This window comes from Malus sylvestris, chromosome 3, assembly GCF_916048215.2.
Source record: "Malus sylvestris chromosome 3, drMalSylv7.2, whole genome shotgun sequence".
Taxonomy (NCBI): Eukaryota; Viridiplantae; Streptophyta; class Magnoliopsida; order Rosales; family Rosaceae; genus Malus; species Malus sylvestris.
The window spans coordinates 23,879,781-23,896,071 of record NC_062262.1 but is presented as its reverse complement, the minus strand read 5'-3'; the positions used below and the strand labels follow the sequence as shown (position 1 = coordinate 23,896,071).

General features: G+C 37.6%; 2 protein-coding genes across 4 annotated transcripts in view; one reads left to right on the top strand and one right to left on the bottom strand.

The window, feature by feature from the left end:
- The window catches only part of LOC126614698 (inactive beta-amylase 4, chloroplastic-like), a 57,250-nt gene extending 41,384 nt beyond the window's left edge, over positions 1 to 15,866 (top strand). For 2 of the 3 annotated variants that reach the window (XR_007620488.1, XR_007620489.1), the window contains one exon: positions 15,534 to 15,756. Coding sequence is in view for 1 of the 3 variants with exons in the window: in XM_050282355.1 (XP_050138312.1) it covers positions 14,487 to 14,736; positions 15,078 to 15,298; positions 15,373 to 15,450; positions 15,534 to 15,699 (715 nt within the window). In the remaining 2 variants the exon portion in view is untranslated. Of the gene's footprint in view, positions 1 to 14,486; positions 14,737 to 15,077; positions 15,299 to 15,372; positions 15,451 to 15,533 lie in introns of all 3 variants that reach the window. The other variant, XM_050282355.1, reaches the window with a different exon arrangement.
- On the bottom strand, positions 8,334 to 9,130 carry LOC126614705 (uncharacterized). Its single transcript, XM_050282362.1, has 2 exons — positions 8,689 to 9,130; positions 8,334 to 8,362 (listed from the first exon to the last, which is right to left on the bottom strand). Exons 1-2 carry the CDS (start codon positions 9,128 to 9,130, stop codon positions 8,334 to 8,336), a joined length of 471 nt encoding a protein of 156 aa, XP_050138319.1.
- Positions 15,867 to 16,291: the final 425 nt, after the last annotated feature.

Below are 16,291 nucleotides of genomic sequence, written 5' to 3'. Positions count from 1 at the left end.
AGTGTGTCAATGAGCTTATGGAATCAGGTTTTATAAGGCCAAGTCATAGCCCTTTTTCATCTCCAGTGCTTTTAGTGAAGAAGAAAGAAGGTACTTGGAGGATGTGCATGGATTATAGGGCACTCAACTTACTCACAATCAAGGACAAGTATCATATACCATTGATTGATGAGTTATTGGATGAACTTTTTGGTGCCAAATATTTCTCAAAGTTGGATCTTAGATCTGGTTACCATCAAATTCGTATGCACCCCGAAGACATTGGGAAAACTGCCTTTAGAACTCATGAAGGGCATTATGAGTTCCTAGTTATGCCTTTTGGTCTCACAAATGCCTCTGCATCATTCCAAAGCCTAATGAATACGATTTTTAAGCCTTATTCGAGGAAATTCATCTTAGTTTTCTTTGATGATATTCTAATATATAGTGCCTATTGGGAATTGCACCTACAACATTTAAGCATTGCCCTCAGTTTACTTCAAGATCATCATTTGTTTGTGAAAATGTATAAGTGTGCTTTTGGGCAAACACAAATTGAATACTTGGGCCATGTTGTTTCTCAGCATGGAGTAGCTGCTGACCCTTCAAAATTGAAAGCTATTGTGTATTGGCCTCTGCCTACTTCTGTGAAAGCTTTAAGGGGTTTTCTCGGTTTAATTGGATATTATAGGAAGTTTATTCCTCACTTTGGAAAAATCAATAGACCCTTGATTCAGCTCACTAAGAATGATGGGTTTAAATGGAATTGTGCAGCCACTGATGCATTTCTGGAATTGAAAGCTGCAATGATGTCTCATCAGGTTTTAGCATTTCCAGATTTTTCAAAACTGTTTATTATTGAGGGTGATGCCTCAGGCACAGGAATTGGAGCAGTCCTACAGCAAGAGGGTCGACCTATTACATTTATCAGCCAAGCTCTTGGACTAAAAAATCAAGCATTATCTGCATATGAAAAAGAGATGTTAGCTGTGATTCATGTAGTTAAAAAGTGGCAATCATATTTTCTTGGGAACCACTTTATTATAAAGACAAATCACCACAGTCTTAAGTATTTTCTTCAAAATTGAGTTAATTCTCCTATCCAGCAAAGATGGGTTTCCAAATTACTTGGCTTTGATTATGAAATCCAATACAAGAGAGGCAGTGAAAATAAAGCAACTGATGCTTTATCTCGAGTGTTCAATTCTCAGGTTAGTGCAACAGTTGACACTAGTAATGACCTTGCTATAGTTTCCAGTATGGTTACGGGGAGTAATCAAAGTAATGATGCTGCAGTTCAAATGGAATGTACAAATGTCAATAGTATGCTACTTGCATTGTCCTACCCTTATATGTCCTGGCTTGATGATCTAAGGAAGCATATCAAAAAAGATGATTAGATCATATAGAAGTCTCAAGCTGTTTTACAAACACCCTTAGAGTCTGCACCACTGAATTTGCTTAAATACCAGATTGACAATGGGTTTTTGAAGTATAGAAATAGAATTGTTATCAGTCCTACAAGTCCATGGAAACTAAAAATATTTGAAGAACACCATTGTACACCATATGCAAGCCATGAAAGGCTACTTAAGACTTATAAAAGGATATCTCGTTCTTTTTACTGGAAGGGTATAAAGAGCAATATCAAGGAAATGGTTGCTGGATGTGATATCTGTCATAAGAATAAGTATGAGACACTTGCTCCTGCTGGACTTCTTCATCCACTTTCTATCCCTTAGAGAATTTGGACTGATATAGCTATGGATTTTATCACAGGACTTCCTCCCTGTAAGGGCAAATCAGTTATCTTTGTCATTATTGACAGATTCTCAAAAGCTGCCCATTTTTTACCTTTAGCTCACCCATACACAGCTCATTCAGTGGCCCAAATCTTCACTGACTAAGTGTTCAAATTGCATGGAATGCCCTCCTCCATTGTATCTGATAGGGACCCAGTTTTCATCAGCTCATTTTGGAGAGAATTTTTTAAACTCCAAGGTTCCAAGCTTTGTTTTAGCTGAAGTTTTAAATCGATGTTTGGAAACATATCTCCGATGTTTTTGTAGCTTACAACCCAAGCAATGGTTGAAATGGCTTCCTTGGGCAGAATGGAGCTACAACACATCATACCATTCTGCAGCTAAAATGACACCTTATGAAGTGGTTTATGGACAGTCACCACCACATGTTCCACTCTTTAAATCGGGCACAACAAAGGTTAATATGGTGGATCAATGTTTGAAAAACAGGACTCGAGTTTTATCACTCTTGAAAACCAACTTGGTAGCTGCTTAAGAAAGGATGAAAACTCAAGCAAACAAGCACAGAACTGAGAGATCATTTGATGTGGGGGATTTCGTTTATCTCAGGTTGGTCCCATACCAGCAGAAATCTTTAGCTTTGCATCATTTCCATAAACTGCATCCTCGATTCTATGGTCCCTTTGAGATTCTTACTCTAGTGGGTTCTGTGGCATACAAATTGAAGCTCCCAAGTCACTCCAAGATTCACCCAGTGTTTCATGTCTCCTGTCTCCTGTCTCAAAAAGAAACTGGGAACTTCAGTCACTTCTACTATTTCCTTACCATCAGTTTAAGATGCTGACTTAATACAAGATGAACCAGAACCAGAGGCTATTTTGGATCACAGAGTGGTTCAAATAGGAGCAACTTCAATCACAGAAGTGTTGGTGCATTGGAAAAATCACCATGTTACATATGCATCTTTGGAAAACTTGGATACTTTACAGTCCAAGTTTCCTGACTTTCAGCCTTGAGGACAAGGCTAATTTCAAAGGGGGGGAGTAATGTTAGGATTCTAATTGGATTACTAGTAACTAAGAGGGTTGTGATTGTGCCAGTTGGCAACATCTGAGTGATTGAGCTGTATTACTTGTAATAAGGTTGTTAGTATAATTGTATTTTGGGGATAAGAATAGTTGGGGAAAGTTGCTATATAGTTGGGTTTGGTAAGTAACAAAAAACAGTTTATGAAATAATATTGAATTCCTTTTGTCATCTCTCTCTCTTCGAGTTCTCTCATGGCTTCTTTGAGTTAAGGTTGATTGAGGATCTATCACATGTTGCCTTGTCTTTTCACTTGAGCGTTAACTCTTCTTCTAGCAGAAAAGGGGGTGTTACTTTTCCGCTTTGGATCATATAGGTTTGTTACTCTTCCTATCACATTCATCACCATCCATACCAGCAATTTGCCAAAAGTATTTTTGGAGTTCAAGTTAGGACCTCCACTGTTCTTCAATAGGTCTTGGAGAAACTTGTTAGATTTGCTTTTAAGAATGGCAATTAAATTCCCTTCATTTCATCTAATAAGGGAAGTCAGGATGGACGACCTCCTGGCAATAAAAGCAATGAAGCAAGCAGACGGATGGGTAGATCCATACGCAACGGACGCCGTCGAACAAAGAGACCACGTGCTCAATAGCATATTTGAAGCCATTGAAGACTTCCAAACTCATTAAGTTTGAAAGATGCAGGCCGGATAATATGCCAGTCAACTGTTGAAAACCAGAGAGGATTAAGCCTTCTTGATCGTTGGATGATAGGGATGCTAGGACCAAACAGGCCTCAAAACTCCAAGAGCCACATCAGCAGACTTACCATTTAGCCCAGCGAGCAAGGCCCAAAAGAAAAGGAGATCGAGGAAAGCCAAGACTCGGTCCAAACAAGAATGGAAGCCCAAAACGAGGTCCATGTCCACGTAGGGGTGGGCAAACGGTTCCTAGACCAGCAGGCCGGGGCGGGTTTATGCATTTGGGGGTAGGTGCTAAAAAAAATAAAATATAGAAATGAAAAGTATTCTTTGGAAAGAAATAATGGAAGTGGTGGATTGCCTTGGTAGATAGGTTTGTATCTTCAATCAGAAAACCAAGTTATATCTAGTTTTATTGGAGGTTTTTATCAATTGGACGTATTTATATCTAGGGGTGAGCAAACGGGTAATGGACCCGCGGGTCGGGGCTGGTTTATGCAGTTCGGGCTGGGTACGGAGCAGATCCAAAAAATAAAAACGTAAAATGGGGCGGGGCGGGTCCATGTTATTATTGGGGCGAGGCAGGTAATAGATTTTGAGGAAATAGGCCGTCTGCCCGAACCGTTTCCTAAGTCCCAACTTGTTTCTTCTAATTCGATCTTGGACAACGCACAACTCTTGCACATCAAAAAGTGTAGCTGAGCTTGTAAAGTTAAAATATTAATATAATATAAAATCACCAAGACATATGCTTGGTGTATAAGAAGCCACATCTGCTATTTTTGGTTGGAAAGTGAGAGAGTTAATGTCCTTTTATCTGCTAGCTTGAGTTGGGAAGAGAGACAGTTAGGGCTGGTTTGGTATTGTTGTGTTTTGAAAAAAAATGATTCTGCTGTGCTGTGAGAATAAGCAGTTGTGAAATAAAGCAGCAGAGTGTTTGGTAAACTTTTTTGTACAAGTGCTTTTGAAAAAGAAAAAAAAAGCAGTATTATAGTGTTTGATAAACTTTTATGTAAAACAGATGTGAAAAAAAAGCTGGTTTTTCAAAACTGGGTTTTGCAGTTTTGTGTTTTTGGCTTTTTTTTCATCAAAAACTGTGAAAAAAAGCTGAAGTTGATTGTTTACCAAACATAAAAGATAGCCACTTTTTTTAGAATCACCTTAGTACCAAACCAGAGCTTAATCTCTCCAAAAGAGCCATTGGTTGAAGAAAAGTGGTTGATAACATAATATCTTCAACCATGTATGGTTGAAGAAGCAACTAGGTCATTGGCACCAAATATTAAAAATCAATAAACTTCAGGATAGTAAACTCTTAAATTTATTTATAACAAATGTAATGAATAAAATTTATTTTACATACAAAATAAGTGAAACTAAGTGTGGAGATGTGATTTTGCTGCAAAAAAATGTTGAAAATATTGTGGAGATGTGATTTTGAATCGATATAAGCTTATGTGCATTATGAAAAAGTGTGTTGTTTACACTAATAAATGTATTTTCTCTTCAATATATCATATTAGTATAGTCTATATGTTATGTGAGTGAAATGTTTTGTGAATGTTCATTTCAGCTTCAGACCCAGAAAGATTTTCTTCCGCCATATTGAAGGTTGAATAAGATCGGATGAGAGTAATGCTGAAGCAGGTTATTTTCCCTGCTCTGATACCATGTTGATTTTCAAAGGTTGTTTTGTATTTCTTTCATAATCTGCAACGCAACTGTACAGGCAAATATAAGGAGGCTATCCCTCCTTGAGACTCTAACCTTCCTTAATTTACGCCATAATGAGCGGCTTAGGGAAGCTAACAACAGCTCATTGAATTAAGGAGTTGACAACTATACAAGAATTGCTAAACACAAGAAAAAGAAAAACAGCCGGCACTTAGGAAACAGTAACTAAACCCCTATTGTCCAGTTTTACAGTGAAGCACCATAATACTTTGGAAACCCTAATAAACCACGGGACATCCAAGACTTCCAATACTCCCCCTTAAGCTGGATCCAGAAGATTGATGGAACAAAGCTTGGACAGAAGCCTTTGAAACTGATGAGAGGCCAAGGGTTTGGTGAATATATCGGCTAACTGATCGGAGCTTCTTGTATAATGCGTCTAAATCACCTGGGACTGTACTTGTTCACGTACATAGTGACAGTATACTTCAATGTGTTTTGTCCTCTCGTGAAACACTGGGTTTGATGCTATGTGCATGGCTGCCTGGTTGTCACAAAATAAGTTCATAGGTTGAGTCGTAAACACACCTAAGTCACACAGAAGTCCCTTTAGCCATATCAGCTCACACGCGATTGATGCCATTGCACGATATTCAACTTCGGAACTTGATCTTCCGATGACAGTTTGCTTTTTGCTCTTCCACGTGACCAAGTTTCCACTGACAAAGGTACAATAACCAGTTGTGGACTTGCGATCGATTGCATTTCCTGCCCAATCCGCATCGCAGTACCCTATGATTTGGGTGTTTTCATTCTTCTTCATGATGATGCCACGACCCACGGACCCTTTTAAGTAACGTAAGATCCTTTTGACAAGGTTCAAATGATCGATTGTGGGAGAGTGCATGAATTGACTGGCGATACTCACTGAATATGTGATGTCAGGCCTGGTGATTGTTAGGTAGATTAACTTACCAACCAGTCTCTGATAGTGGCTGATATCCGAGAGTCCCGTGCCCCCCAAGTCAAGTTTGAGCTTGCTATCGAAAGGAGTACTTGTAGGCTTAGCATCACTCATTTTAGCGTCCTTGAGTAGGTCCAGGATGTATTTGCGTTGATTAAGGAATAGTCCCTTGTGAGAAGTTGTCATCTCTATTCCAAGAAAGTACTTCAACACCCCAAGATCTTTAATTGCAAATCTTTGTTGAAGTGACTGTTTGAGTTTGGAAATCTCTTCAGCATTATCACTTGTAATTATTAAGTCATCCACATATATCAACACAACCAATTTGCCCATAGCTCCAGTGCGAACAAACAATGATGAATCTGCATTGCTTCTTATAAAACCAATGCTATTAAGCACTGAACTTAGTTTGGCATACCAAGCTCGTGGAGATTGCTTCAGTCCATAAATCAATTTGTGCAATTTACACACTAAATCAGGCTTATGGCCCTGAGGATGCCCTGGTGGCAATTTCATATAGACCTATTCTTCAAGATCACCATGTAGAAAGGCGTTCTTCACGTCCATTTGGTACATGGACCAACCCTTATTAACAACAACGGACAATAGAACCCTAACTAAGTTCATTTTTGCAACAGGTGCAAAAGTTTCTTTGTAATCCACCTCAAATGTTTGTGTGAATCCCCAAGCCACCAGCCTTGCTTTATGCCTCTCAATTGAACCATCTGAATTAAACTTGATCTTATAGATCCATTTGCAACCCACTGCCTTTTTTCCTTTTGGAAGTTTGGTGATGCTCCAGGTTTTGTGTTGGTCTAGTGCTTTGAGTTCTTCTCTTATTGCTTCTTTCCACACATCTTGGTTGTTAGCTTCATGAAAGTTTTGAGGCTCACTATGACTTGAAATGGTGCTAAGAAATGCAGCATGAGATGGAGTCAACTTTTGATACGACACATAATTAGAGATTGGATGCTTGGGATTGTATGTGACAAAATCTTGAAACCTTGTAGGAGGCTGTCTATTACGCATAGGATTGCGTCATGGTGCTGGTACAGTTGTCTCACACTCGTTCAAATTATCAGCCACACTTTGAAGATTATCTTGGTTGTCGCCGTCATCATCATGCATAGAACCATCAGGATGAATGCCTTCATTGTTACCTTCAGTGAGTGGTGCATGTGGTTCATCATTATTGAAACCTCTTCTTGTTGAAGCATTATTGAGCCCGATTCTTGGTAGAGGAAACACATCAAAGATACACTCCCCTTGACTTGTGGTTTCAAGGGACTTGTTGAAAAAAGGATTAGTTTCATGGAATCGAACATCTTTAGATACAATCATTTTTCTCAACTGAGGATCATAGCACTTATATCCCTTTTGTGTTGATGAATAACCAAGAAAAATACATTTAAGAGCTCTAGGATCCAATTTATCTCGATGATATGGTTGAACATGAGTAAAGCAGACACAACCAAAGACTCTAAGATGTGAAAGGTCGATTTTCCTTCCTTTCATGACCTCAAGAGGAGATTTAAAATCTAAGACTCGGCTAGGAAGTCTATTGATGATGTAGACAGCAGCCATGACTCATTGGGACCAAAATCTTTTTGGTATATTCATTTGTAACATTAATGCTCTAGTTTTTTCAAGTATGTCACGATTTTTTCTTTCAGCTACACCATTTTGTTGAGGTGTGCCAACACAACTTGTTTGATGCATGATGCCATGATTGCTCAAATATTGTGTCATGATATGGGACATGTATTCGGTGCCATTGTCAGATCTTAAGGTTTGAATTTGAGAGGAGAAATGGTTCTTAACAAGATTATTAAAATCCTTAAACACTTCCATCACTTCACTCTTAGACTTTAAAAGGTACAACCATGTGGCTTTAGAGAAATCATCAACAAATATTACATAATACTTATAACCATCAAAAGATTCACACGTTGGTCCCCATTCATCTGAGTGAACAAGTTCAAACAACTTACTGGCCCTAGATAAGGATGAGTTAAAAGGCAATCTAGTGACCTTAGATAAATGACAGGTTTCACATGGAATTAAATCCTTCCCTAAGTTTGGAAACAAAGAAGACAAAATAGGTTGAGAAGGATGAGCTAGACGTTGATGCCACAATTGATTATTTTGGGATGAATTGGACTTGGCTTGAAAACCTCTGGGACTGCTCTTTGATATGTAATAGAGACCATCTAGATAAAACCCTTCACCAATCATCTTCTTGGTGACACAATCCTGAAAAATGACATTGTGAGAAGAGAATATGGCTAAACAATTCAAGGTATTGGTGATTTTCCTCACAGATAGGAGTTGGAAAGGAAAAGAAGGAACATATAAGGCCACTGACTCAATTTTGTCCGACATTAAGTTGATTTTTCCCTTTCCTAAAACCTTGGCACTCTCACCATTTGCAGTTGACACTTGAGAAAGTTTTCATAATTTTTCAAACTTATGAAACTTAGAAACTTGGTTGGTCATATGATCTGTAGCACCCGAATCAACAACCCAAAAATCATGCAACATATTTACATTAAGAGCAGTTTTGAATGAATTCATTATACCTTGCATGTCTTCTTGAGGTATGTGTTCAGTGTCTGCCAGGAAACCAGCAAACTTGCCTAGCAAAGTTATCGAGTTTCCATCTTCAAAACTGACCGTTTGATCACTTTTAGTGCCTCCTTTCTTGCTTTGAAGATACGCTGCAAACTCATTTATGAGTGCAGCCGGATTTGCTGTGAAGCTTTTGAATGTGTCAGACCTATTTGAGGTTAAGGCAGATGCATGGTTGGATCTGTGTGTAGCACGGTTCAGCTTCTGAAAGCCCTTGTTGTCCTTCATAAAATCAGGTTTTAATTCTGGATGAAAAATCCAGCATGTCTCCTTAACATGACCGGTATAGTTGCAGTGTTGGCACTTCAAGTGTGGATTCTTCCCTTTGTATTTTCTTTCATTGGTTAGATAGGCCCTAGCTTCAGATACATTGGTCTTTGTACCAATGTTCATGACTTTCCTTCGTACTTCTTCACGTTGGATTGTTGCACATACACTGGTGAAGGAAGGCAGTTTGGTGTTCATGAGTATGTGGCTTCGTAGGTCTTCATATTCTGCATTGAGACTTAACAAGAGTTGGAATATCTTGTCTTCTTCTGCCCTCTTCAATAGCACAGACGCTTCAGTTGTATGGGGTCGATACAATTCCAACTCATTCCACATGCTCTTCATGCTGCCTAGAAGTTGTACAAAGGGTTTTCCTTCTTGTTGCAAGTTGGAAATGTCCTTCTTTAATTGAAATACACGTGCATCATTGTTCTGACTGCCATACATTTCCTTGACATTCTCCCATAGCTTGGATGCTGATTCAGAATAATTCAGCTAGTTTACGCTCCATGGAATTTAGGAGCCATGACATAACTAGCTGATCCTTGCAAAGCCAGGTTTCATAAGTTGAAGAGGAAGCATCAGGAACTTCGATGCTTCCATTTATGAACCCTAACTTGAACCTTCCACCTAGGGCAAGACTTACTGCTCTTGACCAAGGCAAGTAATTAAACTCATTCAACAAGACTGAGCTTAATCTTTGATTAGGGTTGGCATCCATCTCAGACACGTTCAAGGAGGAAATGACCTATGAACTTTTAGCTTCAGACCCAGAAAGATTTTCTTCCGCCATATTGAAGGTTGAATAAGATCAGATGATAGTAATGCAGAAGCAGGTTATTTTCCCTGCTCTGATACCATGTTGATTTTCAAAGGTTGTTTAGTATTTCTTTCATAATCTGCAACGCAACTGTACAGGCAAATATAAGGAGGCTATCCCTCCTTAAGACTCTAACCTTCCTTAATTTACGCCATAATGAGCGGCTTAGGGAAGCTAACAACAGCTCCTTGAATTAAGGAGTTGACAACTATACAAGAATTGCTAAACACAAGAAAAAGAAAAATAGCCGGAACTTAGGAAACAGTAACTAAACCCCTATTATCCAGTTTTACAGTGAAGCACCATAATACTTTGGAAACCCTAATAAACCACTGGACATCCAAGACTTCCAATATTATAATTAACCAAAAATTAGTATTGTTTATATTGTAAGTTTTTGGCGTTAGAATACTCAACACCAAAGCAATAAATTGATAGCAATGTATTGCAACAGTGAAGCAACTGAATTTACCACATAGTTCAACAGGAGTTCATCGATAGACAAAAGGCAGTAATACAGTATAAATAGTACAATTTTAAAGCAATATGTTAAAAGCATTTGGAGTTTTAGTATTTACAAAGTTAATAAATTAATTAAAAGAAGTAATGCGAAAAATTTTAAGCTTATTAAGAAAATATGAAGAGAGGGACGCTGACAAACAGCATCTGAAAATAGTTGATAATTTTGAAGAAAAATAAAGACCCATGATTTTAGTTAGTTTAGAGCATAGTTGATAAACACAAAGGTAATCCAATGCCAGGTAAATCCATTGAACCAAATACTCTGCAAGGTGAGCAAAGGCAGAAAATATTGGTGTTGGTGATATGAGGCATTTGTTTTTTTTTTCTAAAAAAAAAACAACTGAAAATAGCAAATGATAATCAACAAAAAATTAGGATTGTTTACATTGCAAGTTTGTTGTCTTACAATACTCAACACAAAAGCAAGAAACTGATAGTAACATATTGAAATGGTGAAGCAACTGCATTCATTACATAGCACAATAGGAATACATGAGTAGAAAGAAATGGATACTATAGTGTAAATACTGCGATTTGAAAGTAAGATGTTAAAAGCATGTAGAATTGAGTACTTACTTGAGCTGTTAAAAGCATTTAGAATTGAGTACTTACTTGAGCTGTGAGTTCAGATAATGCGTGTTTGTCAGTTAATTTTAAATAACATGATAAAGCTTTAATTTTGTGTAATTTAAGATAGTGAAAATAGAAATTGGTTAATCATCTGGGAAATCATGAGGAAGTGATGTTGAGAAATTAGAAAAGGACATGGATATGTATTATATAATAGGTAAATCACCAAAATGGTTCCTGAGATTTGCATAACTCATCACTTTGGTCCATGAGATTCCAAATCGATAAAAGTGGTCCCTGAGATTGTCCACCATCCATTATTTTGGTCATTCCGTTAAAAACTCCGTTAAGTGTCCCGGAGCTCTTGGCCGGAAGTTTGGGCAATTTTCAAAGCTTCGTAACTCAATCGTTTCTTAAGCAAATTCGACCCATAATATATCAAAATGAAGATAGGAAAGTGTAGAATAAGATTATATCTATTTTGAAGCCCAATGGTTTCCGGAGATTGGCGGAAATAGCCTCAAAGTTGACTGGTCCGAGTGAAAACTTGAAAACTCGCCGGAAACTAGGTAAACTTTAAACATTCATAACTTCTTCAACTCAATGAAATCAAGTGATTCAAAAACGAAAATCATATTTCTCAACGAGACAAAGAGAATTTTACCTTTTCTGATGGCTAACGCGCCGTGGTTTGGTCAGAAAACGGCTCGAAAGTGGCTATCTTGGTCTCAAGTTAGCCACTTTCGAGCCGTTTTCCGGCTAAACAACGGAGAGATAGCCATCAAAAAGGTACCATTCTCTTCATCTCGTCGAGAAGTATGATTGAATCACTTGATTTCGTTGAGTATTGAAGAAGTTATGAACGTTTAAAGTTTACCTAGTTTCCGGAGAGTTTTCAAGTTTTCACTTGGACCAGTCAACTTTGAGGCTATTTTCCGGCCATCTCCAGCAACCATTGGGATTCGAAATAGGTATAATCATATTCTACACTTTCCTATCTTCATTTTGATATATTATGGGTCAAATTTGGTTAAGAAACGATTGAGTTACGAAGCTTTGAAAATTGCCCAAACTTCCGGCCAAGAGCTCCGGGACACTTAACGGAATTTTTAACAGAAGGACCAAAATGATGGATGGTGGACAATGTCAGGAACCACTTTTATCGATTTGGAATCTCATGGACCATTTTGGCGATTTACCCTTATGTAATTGAGAAATTTCATGGAATTTGTCTGTAAATGAGTAGTATAGAATGTGAAGATTCTAATCAAATTTGTTAATTTTAATCGAAATGGAATAAAAGTGGTGCCAAAAATGTAAAAAAACCTCAGAATATTTAAAAAAAAATACACTTGAATGTAGTAAATCATAACGAATTGATCATGGAAGAAGAATTATTGTCAGATTAGAATGAGAGGATAATACACTGAAACGGAAGTAATTTAAACGGTGAAATTGTTAATTAAATAGCAGTTAATTTTTCAGTGTATTAATTTGAAAAACAGAACAAAACGGTGTAGAAAGATGGATCAGATTAAGGTGGATCGGGGTCTCTATGTAACACAGAGATGTAATTTGGCAAATTATTTTAGTCTTCATTGCTTGGAGAAATAATCATCATTTCCATCTTTTCTCCTCAGAGGAATTTGCTATTACTAATCTATACACAAACTTTTTTCTGTTGACCTATTGGAAACAGATGACTAATTATTTTGCCGTTCACTGAGAGCTTTAAGATATATAGTCAAAAGTATAAACAGAGATGTGAGGCTTAGATCACTGCAGGAAGCATCGCAGCTTAGTAATGCCAAGAAAACCATCTACGAGAGTTGATCCAATCCAGGTAGGCCGTATGGGGGGTTATTGAAGACAAAGCTGTCGAGATCCATATTAAAACTCCAATTTGGCAACTGATGAGCAACACAATTCTACTCCCTGAAAACATGCTTTATGCTTCATCTCAGCCCACATCTAACCAATTGACTCATCAATGTTTTGCATCTGCTCACAATTGTATCAAGTATTAAGAGGATAATAGCTATCAACCATATTTTGTTAGAACAAAGTGACAACACCTCTGTCAATAAGATCTTCTTGTCCCAAATTGACAGAGAACTCCACCCGCACCAATTTTGAACCATCAACGTTATGCTTATACCAACGAATATCAGGAGGTTCCCAAACAATGTGAGCAGCCTTCTATTTGGTTTATGGGGGAGAACCAACTCAAGCTTTCGCCGAGTTCTCGACTTTTTGCATGTTTACTAACAAGCATGGAATTTGAAGGGCTAGTTGATTCATAACTCAATACTTACAAATTATGAATAAAATCAAAATGTTTATTTTTTATTGGTAGCACTTTTGCAAATTTGTTTTAAAATTTTAGTTACTTGATATTATCCTAATGCAAATATCTTTTGACAAAAAAAAAATCATACAAAGATAACTTTTGTGTGGTGATATCTACATCTATTTTTACTTTTCACACGTCTTTTTTATTTTCCAATCAATTGAAACAGTTAAATAACATAAATTAGTAAGTAATATGTGAGAAGTTGAAATAAGCATCTCGAGCGGCCACAAAACTAATACCCAAAAATACCACAACACACGGAGTCAGTCAGTACATTTCAGTTGCAAATGAAAATTACAAACACTGGGATTTGCTCTCTCTATCGCTGAGAGATTCTCTGTGATCCATGGCAATGGCGGACATGGCAGTCGCCTGCAAATGCACAACAGCGAGGAGCAGCTTCTTCTGCTTAAGAGAAGTCAGTTTCGACGACAAGGCCGACGCCGAAACATCCTCTGAAACGTTTCGACCCTTCCCGTCTTTAAAAAAGGCTTCTTCACTCGCTGCAGCCCATCCCTTGTCAGAAACAGTATTCTCAGGTTTATCTCACACAATTACGGTTTTTTTTTTCCGTTTTCTTTTGAGTTGCACGGTCTGTTTGGTTACCGAGAAAACGCAGGAAAATTTACAAAATTTTTGAGTTACTGTAGAGTTTACTGAAGTGAATACTTGACTAGGTTCAGTTGGGTTGCTGATAAACTCAAAACAATGAAATTTAGGCGCGAATGCTTATAATCGATTTGACGATAAGTTTCTGAGATAGTTTATTGCTTTTGAATGTTCAAATTGGATCGTATAAACGTGTCTGTGTGATAATTAGATGATTTGTTGCTTGCAGTATGGATGCACGAGAGAATTCGAGGTCCTCGATATTGTCGTCTTCCCGAGATAACAGAATTCCCATATATGTGATGATGCCTGTCGATGCCTTCTGCAGTGATGGTACGGGGCGTCCAAGGATTAGGAAGTAAGTTTAATTATGACTTTTTGTTGATGAGGCTATGATGCATTTTCGTTCTTAATTTAATTGTTATACTCTTTTAAACGACGGAGTCTGATTGGCTACAAGGTTGCAGCTAACTATTTTGATCTCTTCCCAATTCAAGTTATATATACGTACGTTTCAAAATGGTTCTAAATTTGTTTATTTTGAATTTAGTTTCCTTTCAAGTGAGACAGACTCTCCATATATATTGCTCGATTTATTGTTGTTTCAGAATCAAGGCCTCAACTGTAGCTCTAAAAGCACTCAAGTTGGCAGGTGTCCACGGAATTGCAGTTGAGGTTTGGTGGGGAATTGTAGAGCGTTTCTCTCCTCTTGCATATGATTGGTCTCTATATGAAGAGCTTTTCAATCTGATTTCTGACTCAGATTTGAAGTTGCATGTTGCCTTGTCTTTTCACTCAAACGTTAACTCTTCTTCTAGCAGAAAAGGGGGTGTAACTCTTCCACTTAGGATCATAGAGGTTTGTCTTCTTTGATATTTTGAAATCCCATTTGAAGTTATTAGTCTGGTACAATGCACATGGCTGTATTGCAACGCTCAATTTACCCAGTCATACTTTAAGAAACATAACCCATTTGGATGACTAGAGATAATATCAATGTTTCTTCAGTTTCGTGCTCTACAACGTGCTATGGTACTGTGTTCCCCATTGGCATACTTGATTTTAGATTCGATGTGCTTAAAAAGTTTATCAATGCAAAGGGATGTGAAAGAAAAACTATAGTTTGGCCTTCATTACACCTATCAGTTTGAATCTTGAATCTAGATAAAGAAGTTGACCTCTTCTTTTTTTCTTCCCAGATTGGTGATCAGAATAAGCATATATATTATTGGGACCAAAATGGATTTTCCAATGATGACTATCTTACACTGAGAGTTGACCATGTTCCTCTCTTTTGCGGACGGACTGCCCTCCAATGTTATGAAGATTTCATGTCAAGTTTTGCTAAGAAATTTGAATTCTTAATCGGAACTGTAATAGAAGAAATTAGTGTTGGTCATGGTCCTTCTGGTGAACTTAAGTATGTTACAGTTACACTAGAACTACGAGTATGAAGCCAGACCAATGATTTCTTATGCAACATTGCTCACACAGATATCCTGCACATCCTTTTGGTGATGGTAGATGGAAGTTTCCTGGAATCGGTGAATTCCAGTGTTATGACAAGTACATGTATGTTAAAAAAATCTTTCATTCCTCTGACGAAAATTTGGTTGCTATTGAATTTTTACTATTTACAACCTTGTTGCTTTTAGGATGGGTGACCTAAAGATGGCTGCACGCAAGGAAGGAAAACCTCAGTGGGAAGAGAAGGGACCACAAAAGACTGGCTGTTACAACAGTCTCCCATCTGAAGTTCCTTTCTTTGGAGAAGGAGAGGGAAGCTTTCTTTCTGATTATGGGTGTTTTTTCCTTGTATGAAACTGATGAAAGCAGCTTGCTTAATTATTTCCCATGAAAAATTTCTGCATAGCTAAAGCCAGGTGTAACTTGCATGACATAATTGCTTTTATCGTTCTGTTCATGCACATTTCATCCTCGAACTACCACTTAGAATAAAATGCAAACGCTGAATTGAAGTTGTGTTTCTTTAGCCATGCAAAATTTCTGTGTAGGTGCATCTAAACAATTGAAGTTGTACTTGCAGACTGTTTGCTACTTAAGTCTTAACTACTCTTACGCAACATGATTACAAAGTAGATATGTTTTAATGATTTAATATGAAGTCATGACAAGGGAACGGGTTTTAAGAAACTGCACTAAGTTAATGCAATTTGATTAAGAATGAAAATGCAAAAAAAATCATCATAGGATGTACTGGTTAGTAAACTAAGGACAATTATGGAGTATAAGTGGAAAATTAAATTATGTTATGGTTCTTTATCGTGCAATACTTGGCATAACATTGCATTGACAAATCCAGGTACGACATTTCAATTTTAGGAATAACTAGAAATTAGGCTCATGCGTTGCCACGGGAACCAGCTGTTTCAGGCGTAATCGAATGAATAAA

Coding starts and splice junctions, on each gene's coding strand:
- LOC126614705 (XM_050282362.1), bottom strand. CDS start 9,130: ATGAACATTGGTACAAAGACCAATGTATCTGAAGCTAGGGCCTATCTA. Junction 8,363..8,688: donor ACCTCAAGAAGACATGCAAG/GTATAATGAATT, acceptor GTCATTTTTCAG/GATTGTGTCACCAAGAAGAT.